Source organism: Silurus aristotelis, assembly GCF_946808225.1.
Source record: "Silurus aristotelis genome assembly, chromosome: 21".
NCBI classification, from domain to species: Eukaryota; Metazoa; Chordata; class Actinopteri; order Siluriformes; family Siluridae; genus Silurus; species Silurus aristotelis.
In genome coordinates this window covers 8,702,968-8,719,042 of record NC_139594.1, presented here as the reverse complement: position 1 = coordinate 8,719,042, position 16,075 = coordinate 8,702,968, and the positions used below count along the sequence as shown (strand labels likewise).

General features: G+C 40.3%; 1 protein-coding gene across 2 annotated transcripts in view; it reads right to left on the bottom strand.

The window, feature by feature from the left end:
- sdk1a (sidekick cell adhesion molecule 1a) overlaps positions 1-16,075 on the bottom strand; it is a 236,673-nt gene that overhangs the window by 20,819 nt on the left and 199,779 nt on the right. For both annotated transcript variants that reach the window (XM_083524252.1, XM_083524253.1), the window contains exons 23-31: positions 15,376-15,485; positions 14,360-14,510; positions 11,477-11,714; positions 10,677-10,792; positions 9,592-9,781; positions 5,015-5,113; positions 2,370-2,564; positions 1,520-1,721; positions 496-599 (exon numbers count right to left, since the gene is read on the bottom strand). In XM_083524252.1, coding sequence (XP_083380378.1) covers positions 496-599; positions 1,520-1,721; positions 2,370-2,564; positions 5,015-5,113; positions 9,592-9,781; positions 10,677-10,792; positions 11,477-11,714; positions 14,360-14,510; positions 15,376-15,485 — 1,405 coding nt within the window. The remainder of the gene's footprint in view (positions 1-495; positions 600-1,519; positions 1,722-2,369; positions 2,565-5,014; positions 5,114-9,591; positions 9,782-10,676; positions 10,793-11,476; positions 11,715-14,359; positions 14,511-15,375; positions 15,486-16,075) is intronic.

Sequence of the window (16,075 nt, the reverse complement as noted above, 5' to 3'; positions counted from 1 at the left end):
GTATTCAGCACAGACAGGATTTCTATACAAAGAAAAAAAGACAGATCGGCCACCTGATTTGCTTTCATGCTTATAATGTTTTTTTTTTTTTTTTTAATCAGGCATTAAACAGAACAAAAGAAATTAATGTAGTATTTTTCAATTGGTCAAACTGAGTCAGATTTAAGCATCCAAAATTTTGGCTTGGATCTGGAGGAAAAATTTTGGCTCCTGTGTTTTTTTTTTTAGTGAGCTGTCTGTCAAAACAAATCCATAATAGCTGTATTTACTGCATAGAATACTTTTTGTACATTTACAATGCAGCACAAAGTGCTTTACAAAGAGCTGACAAAAAGGAACAATAGGCTTCAGTCGATTTCCATAGCACCGTGTGCTTGTAGACTATGAGAAAGATAAGAGAAGCTTATCCTGCTCTTCTCCAGTTCTTTTATTAGAATCAATACTGTATCAGGTAGCGCCAGAGGGCACACGAACGACATCTCCATCTATACTCACCATCTTGTAAAGTCGTAATTGCATCGGTCTCGCGGCTATACTTGCTGTCACCGATGTCATTAGTTGCCATCATTCTCAGCTTGTATGAAGTGTAGGGCTTCAGCCTAGGGGAAAGTGCAACTCCAGTTATCTCATGTTGGACACGACTTAATCATTGTCCAAGGCCACTGGAAATAAGGCCACTGCTTTCCAATTTAAGAGTCTGTTTATAAAACTCATTATTGGTTCAATAATGTCCAAACACAAAAACAATTCATCTGTGTATTTGCTTTAGCTTCAATACAACACTTTTCTTAGTCTTTTCCAAATACGTTCACATCAAAAATCGCATCGCTATGATTGTAGAAATATGTTCACATAGTAATAAAACAAATCTACACACAAAAAAGTATTGTTAGGAAGTCTCTATTGTATAAACCAGCTTTCTGCTTAGCTGAACAGGAAATGTAACTCAAAAAGCCTCACAGTGTGCAACTCCTCCAGGGATCCAAACAAGCCGAGCCACAAATCAGGCTTAAATAATCTATTCAACTCTTTAGAAGGCGATAAAGAGATGATGGGTTCGAAAGTCCTAAACAGAGGGAGGGGAGTCATCATAATCAAGATGAGATGGGCCTCTGAATGCATATAAAATGGCACTTGACTGGCCATATAATCACAGCAGCGGCTCAAGCAGAATTCAGATGCAGGGCTGGTGTACTGGCGCTCCAACAATACAGAGTGGGCTCTGCTTTCCAAATGGGGTTTGAGCATCATAAATTGCTACAGGAGGTAAAAGAAAAGGCCTGCTAAGCTTTTAATAACACTCCAGGCATATAACTCTCATTGCATGCTGTCAGCCTGGCAAGGACAAGCATTGAGACAGAAACATGAAGGAAATGTTTATGAAGTTTAGTGTGATAAAATTGCCTTAGATGGAATTCGAGCTGGATCTCGAGGCTGCACACAAAACTGTGTGAATGAATGAATAGAGAATGGAGAGAAAGAGTAAGTGAAAGAGAAGAAGGGGGAAATAAAATCTTACCGGTCAACCACATAGGACGTGCTGTTGTGGCTAATTGAGGATGAGTGTGAGATCCAGGCTTTATTGGGCAGTTGGCATAATTGCAACGTGAAATAACGAACTGGTGATGATCCATCACCACCCGGGACCCAGTCCAACCTGAGCTGCCGTGACTGAACCTGGTCCTGGGGCACACTGAGCTGGAGTGGAGGCTGAGGCCTCTCTGAGAGACAGAGAGAGAGAGAGAGATAGAAAGAGATGGATGAGCATGAGTGCAGAGGTCAGACCTGTCTCGCTGACTAGTCTTAATCACACTGCATCCGTAGTGCCTTTAGAGCACTACGAAGCACCGGCCCCATCAATTTTAATGCCATGAATCGATGCACACAGGCATAATTGTTTATTTAAAGGTGGAAAATATTGATTACTATTAAAAATGCAGATCATGCAAAGGAAAAAAGCATCATCCAAACCCCTTCTTCAATGATCCCATTGCCTACCCTCAATAGTTTTTTAAACCCAGTCTGATTTCTATAAGGCTGAAGTAGCTTTCTAGTGTTTATTTTAAGGTTTCTCAGAAATAAAGAAAAAAACCATTACACTAAAGCGTAATTAAGAGTTTCTCCATCTTATTCCGTTTTTTTAAAAGCTTAACTGCAAGGTTTAAAAAAACTCCAATGGTGTGCCACTGGCCTCAGAGAACCAATGAACTTGGCCTTAAAGGCTAGTATTTCTGAGAGTGATGTGACCATTGGGACCCTGTCAAGTGCAGAAAATAAAACAGTCACTAAAGATTGATGCTCACTTTGTACTGTGTGAGTTTGAGGGAGAGAGAAAAAGAAGGTCGAAATTTAAATAGAAGGAGAATCACCTCTGATCTCTGTAGTGATGACCACAGCCTGTGCGGCTGTACCCCAGCCCTGCTGGGTCTTTGCAGAAATGCGAAAGATATAAGCAGACTCGGAGAGCAAGCCGCTGGCTGTGAACTGTGTGGTGTTAGTGCCCACCTCCACCGTGGTGAACTTGTTCGGATCTCCAGAATCCAGACGATATGCTACCTGATACCCTAAAAGACAAATAGCATGAAAATATGAATGTTTTGTCTGAAACAATTAGAATAAAAAGCTGCTGTGTCTACACTGAATGACTGAAAAAAAAAAAAAAATTTTTTTAAATAATTAAGCAGATCTGCAAATCAGCTCAAACCCTCAGAGGAGACAAAGAACAAAAGCAGAGAAAAAATTATAATTCCTCATCAAACCCACACAATGGTTTGAAAGTAAAAGCCGCTTACAGAAACACCTATAAAAGTTAGACATTTCGGATGATGAATGACTTTACGAAGGTTTTTGCTGTATTGGAAAATCTGCTGTCCTCTATCACTAACTTCAAATGAACCAGCTATTCTCTTTCTCCACCTTTCCTAATCGCTATCTATGAAAAAAAAAAAAAAGAGTCAGCACAAACGTTGTACTGTTGTACAAAATGTTTGCTGATTGCTTTGCTCAAACTGTGCTCTAATGCAATCAAAAAATATTTAAATGGGAGCGTTTTCTGGCTGGTGTATTGCTAAATGGAGGTTTTAAACAGTCTTTGTTTTCCAGCTGAGAGGTGCAAAAGGAAGGCATGGCTAGTTGCATTATTCTTCAATCTTCCATCTCTGCAGCGTCAGGAGGAGCGACAAGTGTGGCAAACAAATGCTAACGTTAATGGGGAAACTCGGCAGATCAGGACGCGTAGGCCGAGCCTGGCTGAATCAGAGATGAAACATTATTACATCTCGTATTACACATGCCATGTGTTTGCTCAGTGCTTTGCCCCCTTTGGCTGTACAGTAATAAGGTTGGCCGTCTCACATTGTGGAGCCTGTGGTACTCTTGGACTAGTATTTCATTCTGATGTCCATTCCATTTATGACGCTCTGTAAAAAAATATCATCCATCTCTTCGCTATATGCACGCGCACGCAACGATGCATGCGTGCCCTCAATATGTTTGTGCCAAACTCTGTTTTCCAGCACATGGTGGTGAATCAAAACAGACTGAACTGAGTTTTGCTTTTGCACGAGAGCAAAATCAGCACTACCAAAGGCCTGTGCAATAGTTTGGGTCGCTTCACTTTGCTTCCTTTGCTCTGTTAAACCTCCACTAAAAATCACCTACCATGTGATTCCTATTGCACTTGCTCTGGTCGCATCACTGTGCTACACCACTAATACTCTAATCCCTGTGCTTCCATAAAAGCCATGCTGCAAACTCCTGTACACCATGGATGCTCACGTGTAGCATATGTGTACTCTAAAAAATTTACAATTACATTTACATTTTCGGCATTTAGCAGACGCCAGTGTCCAGAGCAACGTACAAAAGTGCTTTGAGTCTCTAGCAATGAATAAATCTACACTGGTGCGCTAGACTCTAAATTTAATATAAATATAACTCTTGAATTCTACAAAGCAAACTTGGAAAGTGCTTTTTAAGTGTTTGAGGAAGAGGTAGGTCTTCAACCGTCGCTTGAAGATAGCCAGGGACTCCGCTGTACGGATATCTAGGGGAAGTTCATTCCACCACCTCTGTGCCAGAACAGAGAAGAGCCCAATTTACAAGCCGTACGCTAAATGACATCTCGCCAAATAATTCCATACGTTGTGTGAAATAAACTCATGCAAAGAAGAAAACGCTTCCCATGCGTCGCACTGCTTCTTTTAAAAGAAAGGTAGAGAGATAATTAACAAGGGTTCACACTGAAGGAATTGTCCACATCTACATTTGCACAGCTAAGAGGCTTAATGTGAGCTCGCGTGAAACGTGGAATTAAGGTTTCTCGGGTCGGGGAGTGCTCAGCTGAGAGTAAGGCTGTGGAGAGAGAGCAAGCTGGGGACAGATTTAGCAAGGAGCAGGATTATTCTCACTGCTGCAAATTCAAAAAGCAAACTTCCAGCAATGCCTGCTCGCTGTGATTTTTTTTTTCTAGCCTGGTGGATTTTTCATCGAGCACGTCTTTTGATGCCTGTCTGAAACTGGATTACATATAAGACTGGCTATGAATAAACCAAACCCACATGACTTAAAGCAGTGTCAGCAGTTTAAAGAAAAACAAAACAAAACAAAAAAATATCGACTAGTATAGAGTCCGTTTGCATTCTTTTTTTGCACCTTTATTGTGCATGCCAATAGTTCTTTATTATTTTTAACTTTGAATTTGATTATTAGGAGCTTCATTCACAAGGAGGTGTTAATCATCTTTATTAACACAGTTTTCCCTCCTCTCCGTCTCCTACTCCCTAACCATGCAGATGTGGTTTTTAATCTCAAGTGGAGTCGGTTTGCAACAATGCAGCCCAGATGGAACTCATCTGGAAATCGAAAACATCGCAGGCCCTTGCTTATGTAAGGGGAGGACTAACATGCTCAGGCTTCACATTAAAGAACATGTAGCAGATGGCTTATGAAGATTACTACTTCCTCAGGTGTATTTCCTCAAAAAATGTGATGCTTACTTTCATTGTTTTCTTACCCATAATGATGCCATTCGGGTCTACCGGAGGCTGCCAGACCACCCTGACCTCCTTCAAACGCACCTCTGGAAACACCAGTCTCATGGGCGGCCCTGGAACTGAAAGTAACATAAGAAGGAAGACATTAAATGTCAGTACAATATAATTGTAATTTGTCTGTCTTATTGGCAAGAGAAGCAATAATTCATGTGCATATCCAATCCTTGCTTCGGTCCCATTGATCGTTCCATAGCAAAGGTATAAAAAATAAATGTGTAAAAACACAGAATACAAGTGTCGCAAACACGAAGAAAAAAAAAAAACAATACAAAGCTGCTTTTAAGTGACTGTAGTACAATAAATCCCACAATGACTTCAGTGAGAGATGAATGAGTCTATTGCTCTTCGTCTCAGAAAGCTCATTATCTCCGTGTGTGTTTGCATGCAGATAGAGTTACAGTAAGCTCGCCTGAGGACGCCAGGCAAACTGCAGTGGTTCAACAAGATCATTGACAGGATGCTTTCTCAGATTTTATGAAAACCCGTGAGACAAGGAAAAAAGAAAACCTCAGACAAACAAGCAAACAAACAAACAGAGAGGGATGTGTCTTTATTTTCACACTCTGCTTGAGATTCAGTGGGCTGTGCTGGTGGAATACAGGCCTAAATAATATTTGTGCAGGTTTAGGGACATGTTGTTGCCTGGGGGTGGGAAGTGATGAAGCTGGAGGACCTCAGGCTAGGATCTGATGTAGGCTCGCCTGATGTACACAAGCTGCCAGTTGAGCAAAACATGGCCTGTTTGAAAGAGATCCTCAAATGTGCTTTACCCTATTTCAAAAAGTACCTCCTATAGATACACAAACTAAACACCATCCTGTGGGCACTAACCAGATAATGCGCCAGGAACATTGCAAAACATTCAGCAAAGCCTAATGGGATCTTGTTGTCCTTCTCTAGTGGACACCCCACACTATATCAAAAGCTTTCAAAACAATGCCTTTTCCTGGACCATTTGGTTACTTCTCTATGGATTTGTCAGGCTCTAATGGTTGGTTAGGCAGCTTGTGTATTTCACCTCCTGGCAGTTATCACACTTATAAATCTTACACATCCAACACAGATTTGATTTGTATTGCTTTTTTAGCCATCATGGTATGAAAGACCATATGGATGTCAGTCTCTCACACGCACATACACACATGCACATACACACACCCACACACACAAGCAGGAGAGAAGCAGTATTTGTATAGTGAGCTCTCCTGATGCGCCTCTTTTTGCCACCGTGTATTGCTAGCATTCATCATCCTGCTATCAGATGCACTGTGGGTTCGGTGCCTGCTCCGGAGATTAGACTAAGCTGAGTATGAGTGTTGTTTATGAGCAAATCGTGAAAAGTACATTTCCTTTTAATTACTCCGTAATTACAAAATCGTCCATGTATCCGTTTCATAATAAAGTGCTGCGAATAAAAATGACTTTTTGACCCCTAACTTGCTTCCCATGAAACAGCTAATGACCCTGCTTCTAATCAGATCAACACGTTTGAGAATAAATCGATGTTCCCTTTGCTATTTAGTTTTGCTGATATGGCCTGATAGAACTCAATTACAGGGTGTTTGACCTAGCGTTTGAGATATGGAGGATTGGGGGAAATCCTGCAACTTCATTCCTGCAGTGATAAAAAATAGGAACTTCCTGCAATATGTCCATATGCTGCAATGGCAAGACTACATCTGGCACTGTCTTATATTCTGTATCGTAGTTTAATGAGCCTCGTTCTGGAGGGGATTTTTAAAAGCTAACAAAGATAATGGCAACCAAAATTGAGTAAGCACAGATACTGGCTTGTTACTTGAGATGGCATGTCCTTGGGCTCTACTTGCTTTGAAGGATAAAGAGGGACATTTATTTAAAATTCAGACTTCATTTATTAATCCATTTTTTTGCTAAGAGATGTTACTCTGGTGGGTCAGAGGAACTATGGAACACCTCGGATTGGATGCCAGTCCATCACTTGCTCTTCTCACACTCATTCACACCTTGGAGCAGCTTATAGTAACCAACCCATTAGCTATCTACTAGCAGGTTTCTGGGAGGAAGATGGAAAAAACAGAATCCTGAGAATTCTCACCCATACATAAGCCGTAAAAACAAACAAATCCTCACACCCGAGCTTTTTGTTGTACCTCAGTGCTGCCGACATTTTCTAATTTATTTCATGTATTTACTTTACACTCAAAAAGCCACTCTATTGATGTGACCCAGCTTCATTTAGAACTGTTTCACCAATCTCACAGCTTGGGCTCGGTACAATGTCCCGGCACACCATTACCTCTTACCTTTTAACGTGATTCTAGTGCTTGCTTTATTTACATGCGGCGACCTACATTTTCCAGCGTAAGTACTTGATTAAATTAAGTGCAGCTTTATGAATGTAGTGGACATATTAATGAGATGTAAAGAGTTACTGGCTGGACATGGCATTTTGATAAGAGCAGTCTGACAAAGCTGTCAGCACATCTCTAGGTTAAGAAGGGCAAACTCTAGGATAGTATCTTCCCTCCACGCCTGAAATAAAATGCCTCTCTCGACCACGCTATGGGCTTCCCAGCGGAAACATAAAAGCAAATACACTGTGGATTAGTTTCCGTGGCGATATGTTTGGGAAATCCTGATTGAGTCGATGACCATTATTTGTAATAGATTGCAAAACAGCAGTGCTCCTTTGGAAGCTTTAGACTGCAGATTTACACTGCTGTTTCACAGTTTGTTTCATACTGCAGTGCATAGAATAAACATTCACAGGCCATCGTGGCTAAAATCAGCAGTGGTTGTTACAACATCGATCTTTTTGTTTTTGCAGATCGGTTTTGTATGACAGCATAACCGAATCTAGCCCTAAAAGCCAATTTCAGAGCAGTGAGAAGCGGTGAATGAATGTATATAAATCCAGAGAATGCAGAGCTTCGCCTCATGAAGCAGCACAGCAAAAGAAACGACTTGCTGTCACAGCGCATGCACACGCTACATATGAAAAACACAGACTCTTAGTCTTAGACAAAGTAGAGCTAGCAGAAGCAGGGAAGATGTTTTTCCCCCCCAAGTCTTCCACTTTATTAAAGCTAGAGCTGTATCAGTCTGACCACTTCTGGTACAACGGGTACAAGACGCCTCATAAAACGGGGGACATCTGACATCTCATAAAACGTGAGAGTGCTTGGTCAAGGAGCACGCACATAAAAGTCTTAGGCCGATGAGTCATAACGCTTAGCTCCTGCTCTAGTAATCAAGAACGTGTCAAAGCCGCTTTTAATCTCCACAATGACACTGAACCCTTCCTCCTAAAACAGACTCTAACAGATGAAGCTGTTCCACTGAAGTTAACTTTATTGTGTGTGAATGTACACTCATATACACACAGTGGCCCTTTTTCAAGGATACTTTCCCTGCCTAGTTAATCACATAAACCTAACATGTAGGTCTTTATATGCACACTCCATATTACTTAGCTTCGAGACCATAAGACCACCCCTTAGTAGTGAATAACCAGGTACAATAGTAACACTGGGTCTTTGTATATTTCTGGCTACACTCATTAAACCCACCTGCTTGTCCTACTTGCAGATACACTATATTGCCAAAAGTTTGCAGACACCTGGTCATAAGTATAGTATTTGCTTTTTGAGCATTGCATTTCACATCTACCGTAATTTCCGGACTATTAAGCGCACCCAAATATAAGCCGCACCAACCGAATTTGACAAAGATTTTTATTTTGAATACAAATAAGCCGCACCTGTCTATAAGCCGCTAATGAAACTAATGAACTTTACACAGGCTTTAATGAAAGACAGTGTCTGTTACACGGTGTAACGGGTGAAATATGTTGTGGCTCCTTTAAGAGCAGAGCGGCATTTTGGGAATAGCCTGCCGCCACACTTTTTTCCGGTATTACTGCATGTGTGCAAGGCCAAGGAATATGTCCTTATTATTTTCTGATACTCATTTCTAAGTTTCCTTGACTAACCCATAACGCTGTTGCCAAGAAAAATAAAAAAGCATGAGTTTTGGAAATCTGTCTATGCTTATATGATTTCTGCTGCAACTGGAGTTAGCGAGCTCTCCCTTGACTCAGACTCAATGCGTTACAACGGCTTGTATCTAAACAGTAGCCTACCAAGAAAGTCATTGTTCACTGTCTTCCTCCTTTCTTTCACAACTATTTCTCTCAGGAGTTTATCAAAAAATTACCATCGGTGAAGCTTTTCTCCCGATGCCGTGCAGCTCAGAACACAGGTGAAGTGCGTTTTTTCATTCCCGTTCGACATTGTTAATGGTCTAATGTTATGGGGCTCAGTTTTTTGGCTTAAAGTTTGTGAAACCGGGAAAAACCCAGGAAAAGTCCATATATTAGCCGCTTCGTTGTTTAAGCCTATAAATACTATTATTTCAAATAATATCTGTTTACTATCAGACCCTAGATGAGACTTAAGTAGCTGAGTAGATAAGTAACACTTTACCTGACTCTCTGAAATGTCGAGCAATGTGTACAACAAGCAAAAAGATTTTAAATAAAAAAAAATTGGCACACCATCATCTTTCGTCCTTTCCAGGACAGATGGGCTACTGAGCTGGCCATCTCCGATGCGTGTGAAGGCCAAGACCTGGATCTCGTACTGCACGTACTTGCGCAAGTTCCGAAGTAGCACAGACTGAGTGAGGTTTCCTTTCACCAGCTGTACCTGTGACTCTATACCCGAGTCTTTTTCCCGGTACAGCACCTAAAACAGAGAAAAACACCAAGAACATACAGGTCAATTTAATAACTAGAAGGTGAAGCCTTGATTTTTCTATTTGTCCTTATTAATGTTCTATAAATGAATATATACATTGAGTGCATAAGGGCTCATAGCTGCTCATTCTAATATTTGTTCTTGCATCCGTCAGTGAAGTGCATTTATTTTCCAGTTCATGCAAGAAAAAGCAGAAAAAAACTGCAGTGAACATTTTCACATGATTACAAAGGAAATAATTGTCAGTTTAAATGTGATTCTTGACAATACTACAAAAAGTTATTTCACTTAAGTATTTTTCTCCTTTGTCATCCTGCCTCGATTTCCCAAATGTATTTGGGTTCATGTTTATAATAAAGCAGGGAATGAAACCTTTAAAATACCCAGGGAGGTCAGCAACGTGCAGACAAACAAAACATACATTCTTGTAGTAATGTCCACTGTCGATTACTTCTTGTGTGTTTGTTTTATTCCATTTTAAAATCACTGGAATATGAGGAAATATTTTTGAACATGCCAAGCAAAATGAGACGACCTCTCTCAGCTGAAATTGAAAAAAATAAATTTTACGATGGTCCAGCTGGAGTTACAAAACAGCAGGGACGTGCTGAATTGCTCGAAATGCGAAAGCACAAGACCCTCTCCTCAAACTGGGGAAATGATTCTGCCCTTGCTTTGCCATTTCATCATATGGAGTATGATCCAAGGGCCTCAGAGGGTGTGATCATGCATGAAAGTCAAGCCTTTACCAAATGAAAAAAACATTTATGCAGTAGAGCTGAGGACTTCTAAATGTATTCATTTTTTTCCCCTTGCCCTTCCAGTATCCTTCAAAGTAAAGGCCTTGACCACTGACCGACAGTTTCTTGGATATGGCCACTACCTTATATCCGAGGATTTTGCCGTTCTGCTGTGGCTCTGGAACAGGTCCCCACGTCACCAGAATGCGTGTTGAGCTCACGGCCTCGGCCGTCACGTTCTCTGGAGCTCCGGACGGCACTGTGCAATCAAACAAAACAAACATCATCTATGGGCTCCTTGCTGTGTGGCAAATAGTCCAGATTAGACACTACACTATCAGCTGTAATAGAGGAAAGGGATGCCAAAAACTGGAAGAAATATCGTAAGTATGTGCATGTGTGTGTCATGAGCAGACCTGGTTAGGTGGAATGCTGTGTGAATGAGAGCAAAAAACACAAAAAGATTGAGAAACACTTAGTGGTAGCCGGAATTCATCAAGCAGCCAGGCACCCATTAGAGACTAGTTTCCACAATAGCCTAAGATTTTGCAATTATTGTTCACCAAGCATGGGTCTCTGCTGCTTTATTAAAGTGTTTTGTTGTTTGCCACCAGAGGCATGCATCACCCATGCTGCTGTAACAAATAAAAAACTGTAATGCTGAGACAAGGCACAAAACCAAGGCAATGATAGAATTCACCGAATGAAATTGAACCAGCACCTGTTCATATCAAGAGGAGCGATTAGCAAGAGAATGAACATTTCCAGATGCTCCTTCTACGAAGCACTGGAACAGCTGTATTTATTCGAAATGCTGGTTCTGCTCAGGCCTGTGCCAGAATTAAACTAAATCTGGTTTGTATTGTTTGGCTAATATGATGCTAACTGTCATGGTGTGTGTGGATGTGTTTTATCACGTGTGTAAATTTCAGCGTTTTATTACCTGACTCGCGTGTGCGCCCCTTCACGGGCTCACTCCAGGGGCTGGGGCCAATGGAGTTGAAAGCCTGTATCTGGAACATGTACTCAGTCCACTCTTCCAAGCCCTCCAAAGTAATCTCCCTTTCTAGTCTGTCATTCACCACCCTAGTACTGACATCCCCTTGCTGATCAGCACGCCACACCCGCACCCTGTAGCCCACGGTCTCCGGGTTCCCGTTGTACTCCGTCTCTGGCAAAGGCTGCCAAAGAGTCAAAAAGAGAAAGAATTAGAAAGAGTCAAGTCAAGGTTATTTCTATAGCGCTTTTCACAACAGACATTGTCTCAAAGAAGCTTTACAGAAAAGAGTTAAAGTGTGCATTTATCCCTGATGAGCATATGACTGTGGCAAGGAAAAACTCCCTTAGATGTTATCAGGAAGAAACCTTGAGAGGAACCAGACTCAAAAGGGGCACCCATCCTCATTTGGGTGACATCAAGAGAAAGCTATCAGTCGTTCGCTTGCTGGAGTCGGCATGCAGTGTCTCTAACGAGTGGTCTATTAAACTGGAATGCTCCCATAAAAGCATTACTCACTCTAGATTATCCTTTATTATCTTTATGCATCTTAAAATCAACTTTTTGGCTGTACTCCAAAAAAATTAAGCCAATGGCAAAGACTGGCAAAAAAAATAATAAATCTACCAGCACTTGTCCAATTTTAATTTGAGCTGTATTTAGAAAAGCTCAATTTGGACACATGCTCTCACATATTGGCGTTCTTTATTTCATGGGGAAAATCAATAGATGTCTAGCGGCAGAAGGTATTCAGTGGCGCGGGCTTAATACATCCTAACGACCCGCTCTATGAAAAGCGAGGGAAGCGTGGCTTGTGCCTTTGTTCGTTCAGTATCATTTTCTTACATAAATCACTTCTCTAAAAGACACAGTAAAGAATGGACGGTTCTGAATAATGCAGCCTAATCCATCTGCACCGCACTCAGGAGTACAATTCTCTTTCAACACACAGGACCCCCCTAGTAATACATCACTCCCGCAGCCTCCCATGGCAACAGGCAGCCGCTACAAATGTCAGGTGAGTATGAACTACACATGGTAATGTTTTTCAATAAGAGTCGGCTTTAGTACTAGAATGATTTGCAGAGAAAACCTCTTGAAGGTTTTACCTTTTATCTTTAAACTATAGAATGGTAAAACTGCACCGGAAAGAGAGAGAGACCGCTATGTTATAAAGCGGTAGTAAAAATCCAAGCCAAGCTCCAATAGTATCATTTGTTCTAGTGAAAAAAAGAAAAACTTCAAATAAGGACATGCTCTACTTCAAGTCTTGGTAAAAGTATGGTCAGTGATTTTTTTTTTTACACCTTTTGTAGTCTCTCCCTCTCTCACAATCTGGCAGCTTTAGTAAAATCAATGATCAGCAAAAAAAACTAGACTCTGTGAAGGCCTATGCTTTGTAAATGAAAGAAAAAATTATGAGGAGCCCAAAGATCCAACCAATTAAAAAAGTTAGCACCTCTACTTTGTCTCTCATCTGCAGGAGATGTGGATTATATAGTTCGACTATACGGCTGAAACTATTGGCTATCAGCAAAAATATATACCAATAGTTTTATTAATCACTGACATGTGCTGTATGTTTTTACACGGGAGACTGCTGCTGCACGGAGAGCGCTATATTATATTTATTATTTATTAATTATACTTATATCTATTTAATTTAGCACATTTTCATGATTCAGTACTGTATTTGAATTTGTTAAGTTTGTAATTAAATTATCTACTATTGTACATGAAGTGTTATGCTTGCTTGTGTTTTTAAATACGGTTTCCATTTTAAAAACTATCGCTTGATTTATCGGCTATCGGCATGTACGATCCAACCTAGCTGTCGGTATCGGTAAAATCCACTATCGGTCGACTTCAAATCCCAAATTCCTTATAACAAATACAATTCTGTTTTAAAGTCCACATTAGGGTACTTAAAACACGCAGCATTACTCACGTCTTAACGTGATTTCCACTGACACACGGTGTCCTGTGGCTCCTCCTACATTTTTAAATAGCCAATAGAGTCACAGCCCAGGCTAAGCTGTACTTGAGAGATGTTGGGGTGGGACACTTTAGATTCTAGACATTGTTGAGAGATTGTAAAATTGAATGCATATATCTTCTAATTGTGAAGGTTGTCACTGTTTTGTAGCACACTTACAGATAACCTGAAGGCTAACATATTTATAATAAAAGTCACCAAACTTCATGGGGACTCTACAAAATATATTTTCTGCTTGCATGCATGAAATGAAGTGGCTTTATTAATGTGTGTCCACAAAACTGGGCTGCACAGGGTGATTACTCTTCTGCTTAAGGTCAGACGAAAAGATCATTTTGGCACAAAGCATCAAACACAAGTACAATTCTGATTTAAAGAAAGATTTAAAAAATGGCACTACGCTGGTGGACTTTAAATGCCACATCCCCTGGTACACCAAGTCAGTACTGGCATGTTTGTTTCTGATCATGAAAGTAACAAACTAGAGGTACAAACCTCTTTCCACCTGATTGCATTTTTTTCAGCGAACCAAAATTTAACTAAAAAAATTACACTTTTGCCAAACTAGAGTGCTAATATTCTTATCAATACCACCTCATTGACATTCCCTTGAATTTCTTCTACTGGGAAAATTCCTGTTAGTGTTTTTTAAGGCCACCATTCACATGCACATGCACACCCACACACAAACACACATCTCAACTCCTCGTCCTTGTAGCTTCTTGGGGAAATAGACTTTTTTGAGAGACTGTCAACAAGAATGTCTTTAAAAAACACAGCATTGGAACAAAAAAAAAGAAAAAAAAAAGCAGGAAACAAAAACTTGTACATACCACCCAGCGCAACCACACGCTGGTTTCACTGGCTGTACGAACGCTCACACTGCTGGGAGCAACGTCAGGAGGAGCCTGAAGAGTCTGGATCACCCGAGATGGCTCACTAGCTTCACTGGAGCCCACAATGTTCACCTGGCGCACACGGAACCTGCAGCGACACACAATTAGTTCTGATGGCTTAGGGTGAGACCCTCGCTTTCTTTCACAAAAAAATGTCTACTATAAGGTTCAATTTTGTATAAGCAAATGACTTGAAAATATTTTTTTGGAAGGGGACATAAAACAACACTGTGACTGGTAATTGTAAGAAAAAAATAGCTGAAAAATAACAATTATCAGTCATCAGTGTTTGTGAGTTATCAGTGTTTGTGAAGATGTACATGAACAAGGTAGATTACTTAAAAAAAATATTTTCTTCAGGCAAGAATTAAATAGACTAAACAAACATCCTGCAATCAAAGTACAAGCTACACAAAGAGACAAACAAACGACAGAGCTATGAGTTTCGTTTTCTTTTTGAAATGCTTTGGAAGTCCAGATGGTACTAACAATCTGTCTTTGAATGTGTGTGTGTGTGATTTAGTGTGTGAGCATAATATAATTTTATGCTTGTGAAACTCCACATGATGAGGCTCAACTCTAATGGTTCCTTGATAGTAACTGCAAGTTAGTGATGGGTCGTTAAATCAGTTCTAACCCTCCCATTCAATATCCATACAATCCGTCACTGTTACATGCTAAAAGCACCGATCATGGTGGAAATGAACCAGGTGTTCAGGCAGCAGAAGAGCTCAGGCACTATGAGCTTCATTCTAATTGCTTATTTGTGCACTTAGCATAAACCCCAAATTTATCAACCAGCCAAACAAATGATTCCAACATGCATAAGTTCTGAGACAAACTGCACAGAGGAGAAAAGCCATAAAGATGCTGTAATTTATCATACACTGATGGTGAGGAAGATGAAACCCCCAAAGTAGTAGCAATGTTAATCAGGAAGAGCTTGTACTGACCTGTAGTGTGTGAACGGGTACAAGTTAGGCACTTCCAGGACCTGAGCATCTGGATCATTCTCCTTCTCATACAGCACTTTCCATTCTTCTTCTTCTCCTGTGCTGCCCACCTATATGCCATATATATATATATATATGGCATATATAAATATATAATAATATTATTATAATATATATAAAAAGATACAGAATATACTGTAATATAATGTAATAAAATTAATATAAGGAAGCTGAAGAAGGCCAAGCAGGGGCCAAGCAGCCAGAGTTGATGATGTGTTGATTCAGAGGTGTTTTAAAATGATTGCCTAATCTATCAGATTCATATATCTACTCTGGGTAAACCTTTTGGAGTATTCTATAAAGTGGATATTGACAAAGGATCAAATGAAAAAAACTTCACTAGACCACTAGAATTCATAAATGTCTGGCAAATTTTGGACACAAAGGTTTAAAGGTTCTAACAATTTACATACTTCTAAATAAGGATAAATTCTGTTCCAAATTTTGTTGGCACTAAAGGGCTGACCGGACTAATCAGGGTACCACATTTCGCTACTTTTTTCCCTCCAGACAGTTTTATGGTCTGTCATTGACGTTCAAGCAAAAAAAAGAAGAAACAGAAGAAAAAATAAATAAAAGGTAATAAAGTAAAGGTCATGGTGGTGGTAGCTTAGTGGTTAAGGCATTGCACTTTGGATCT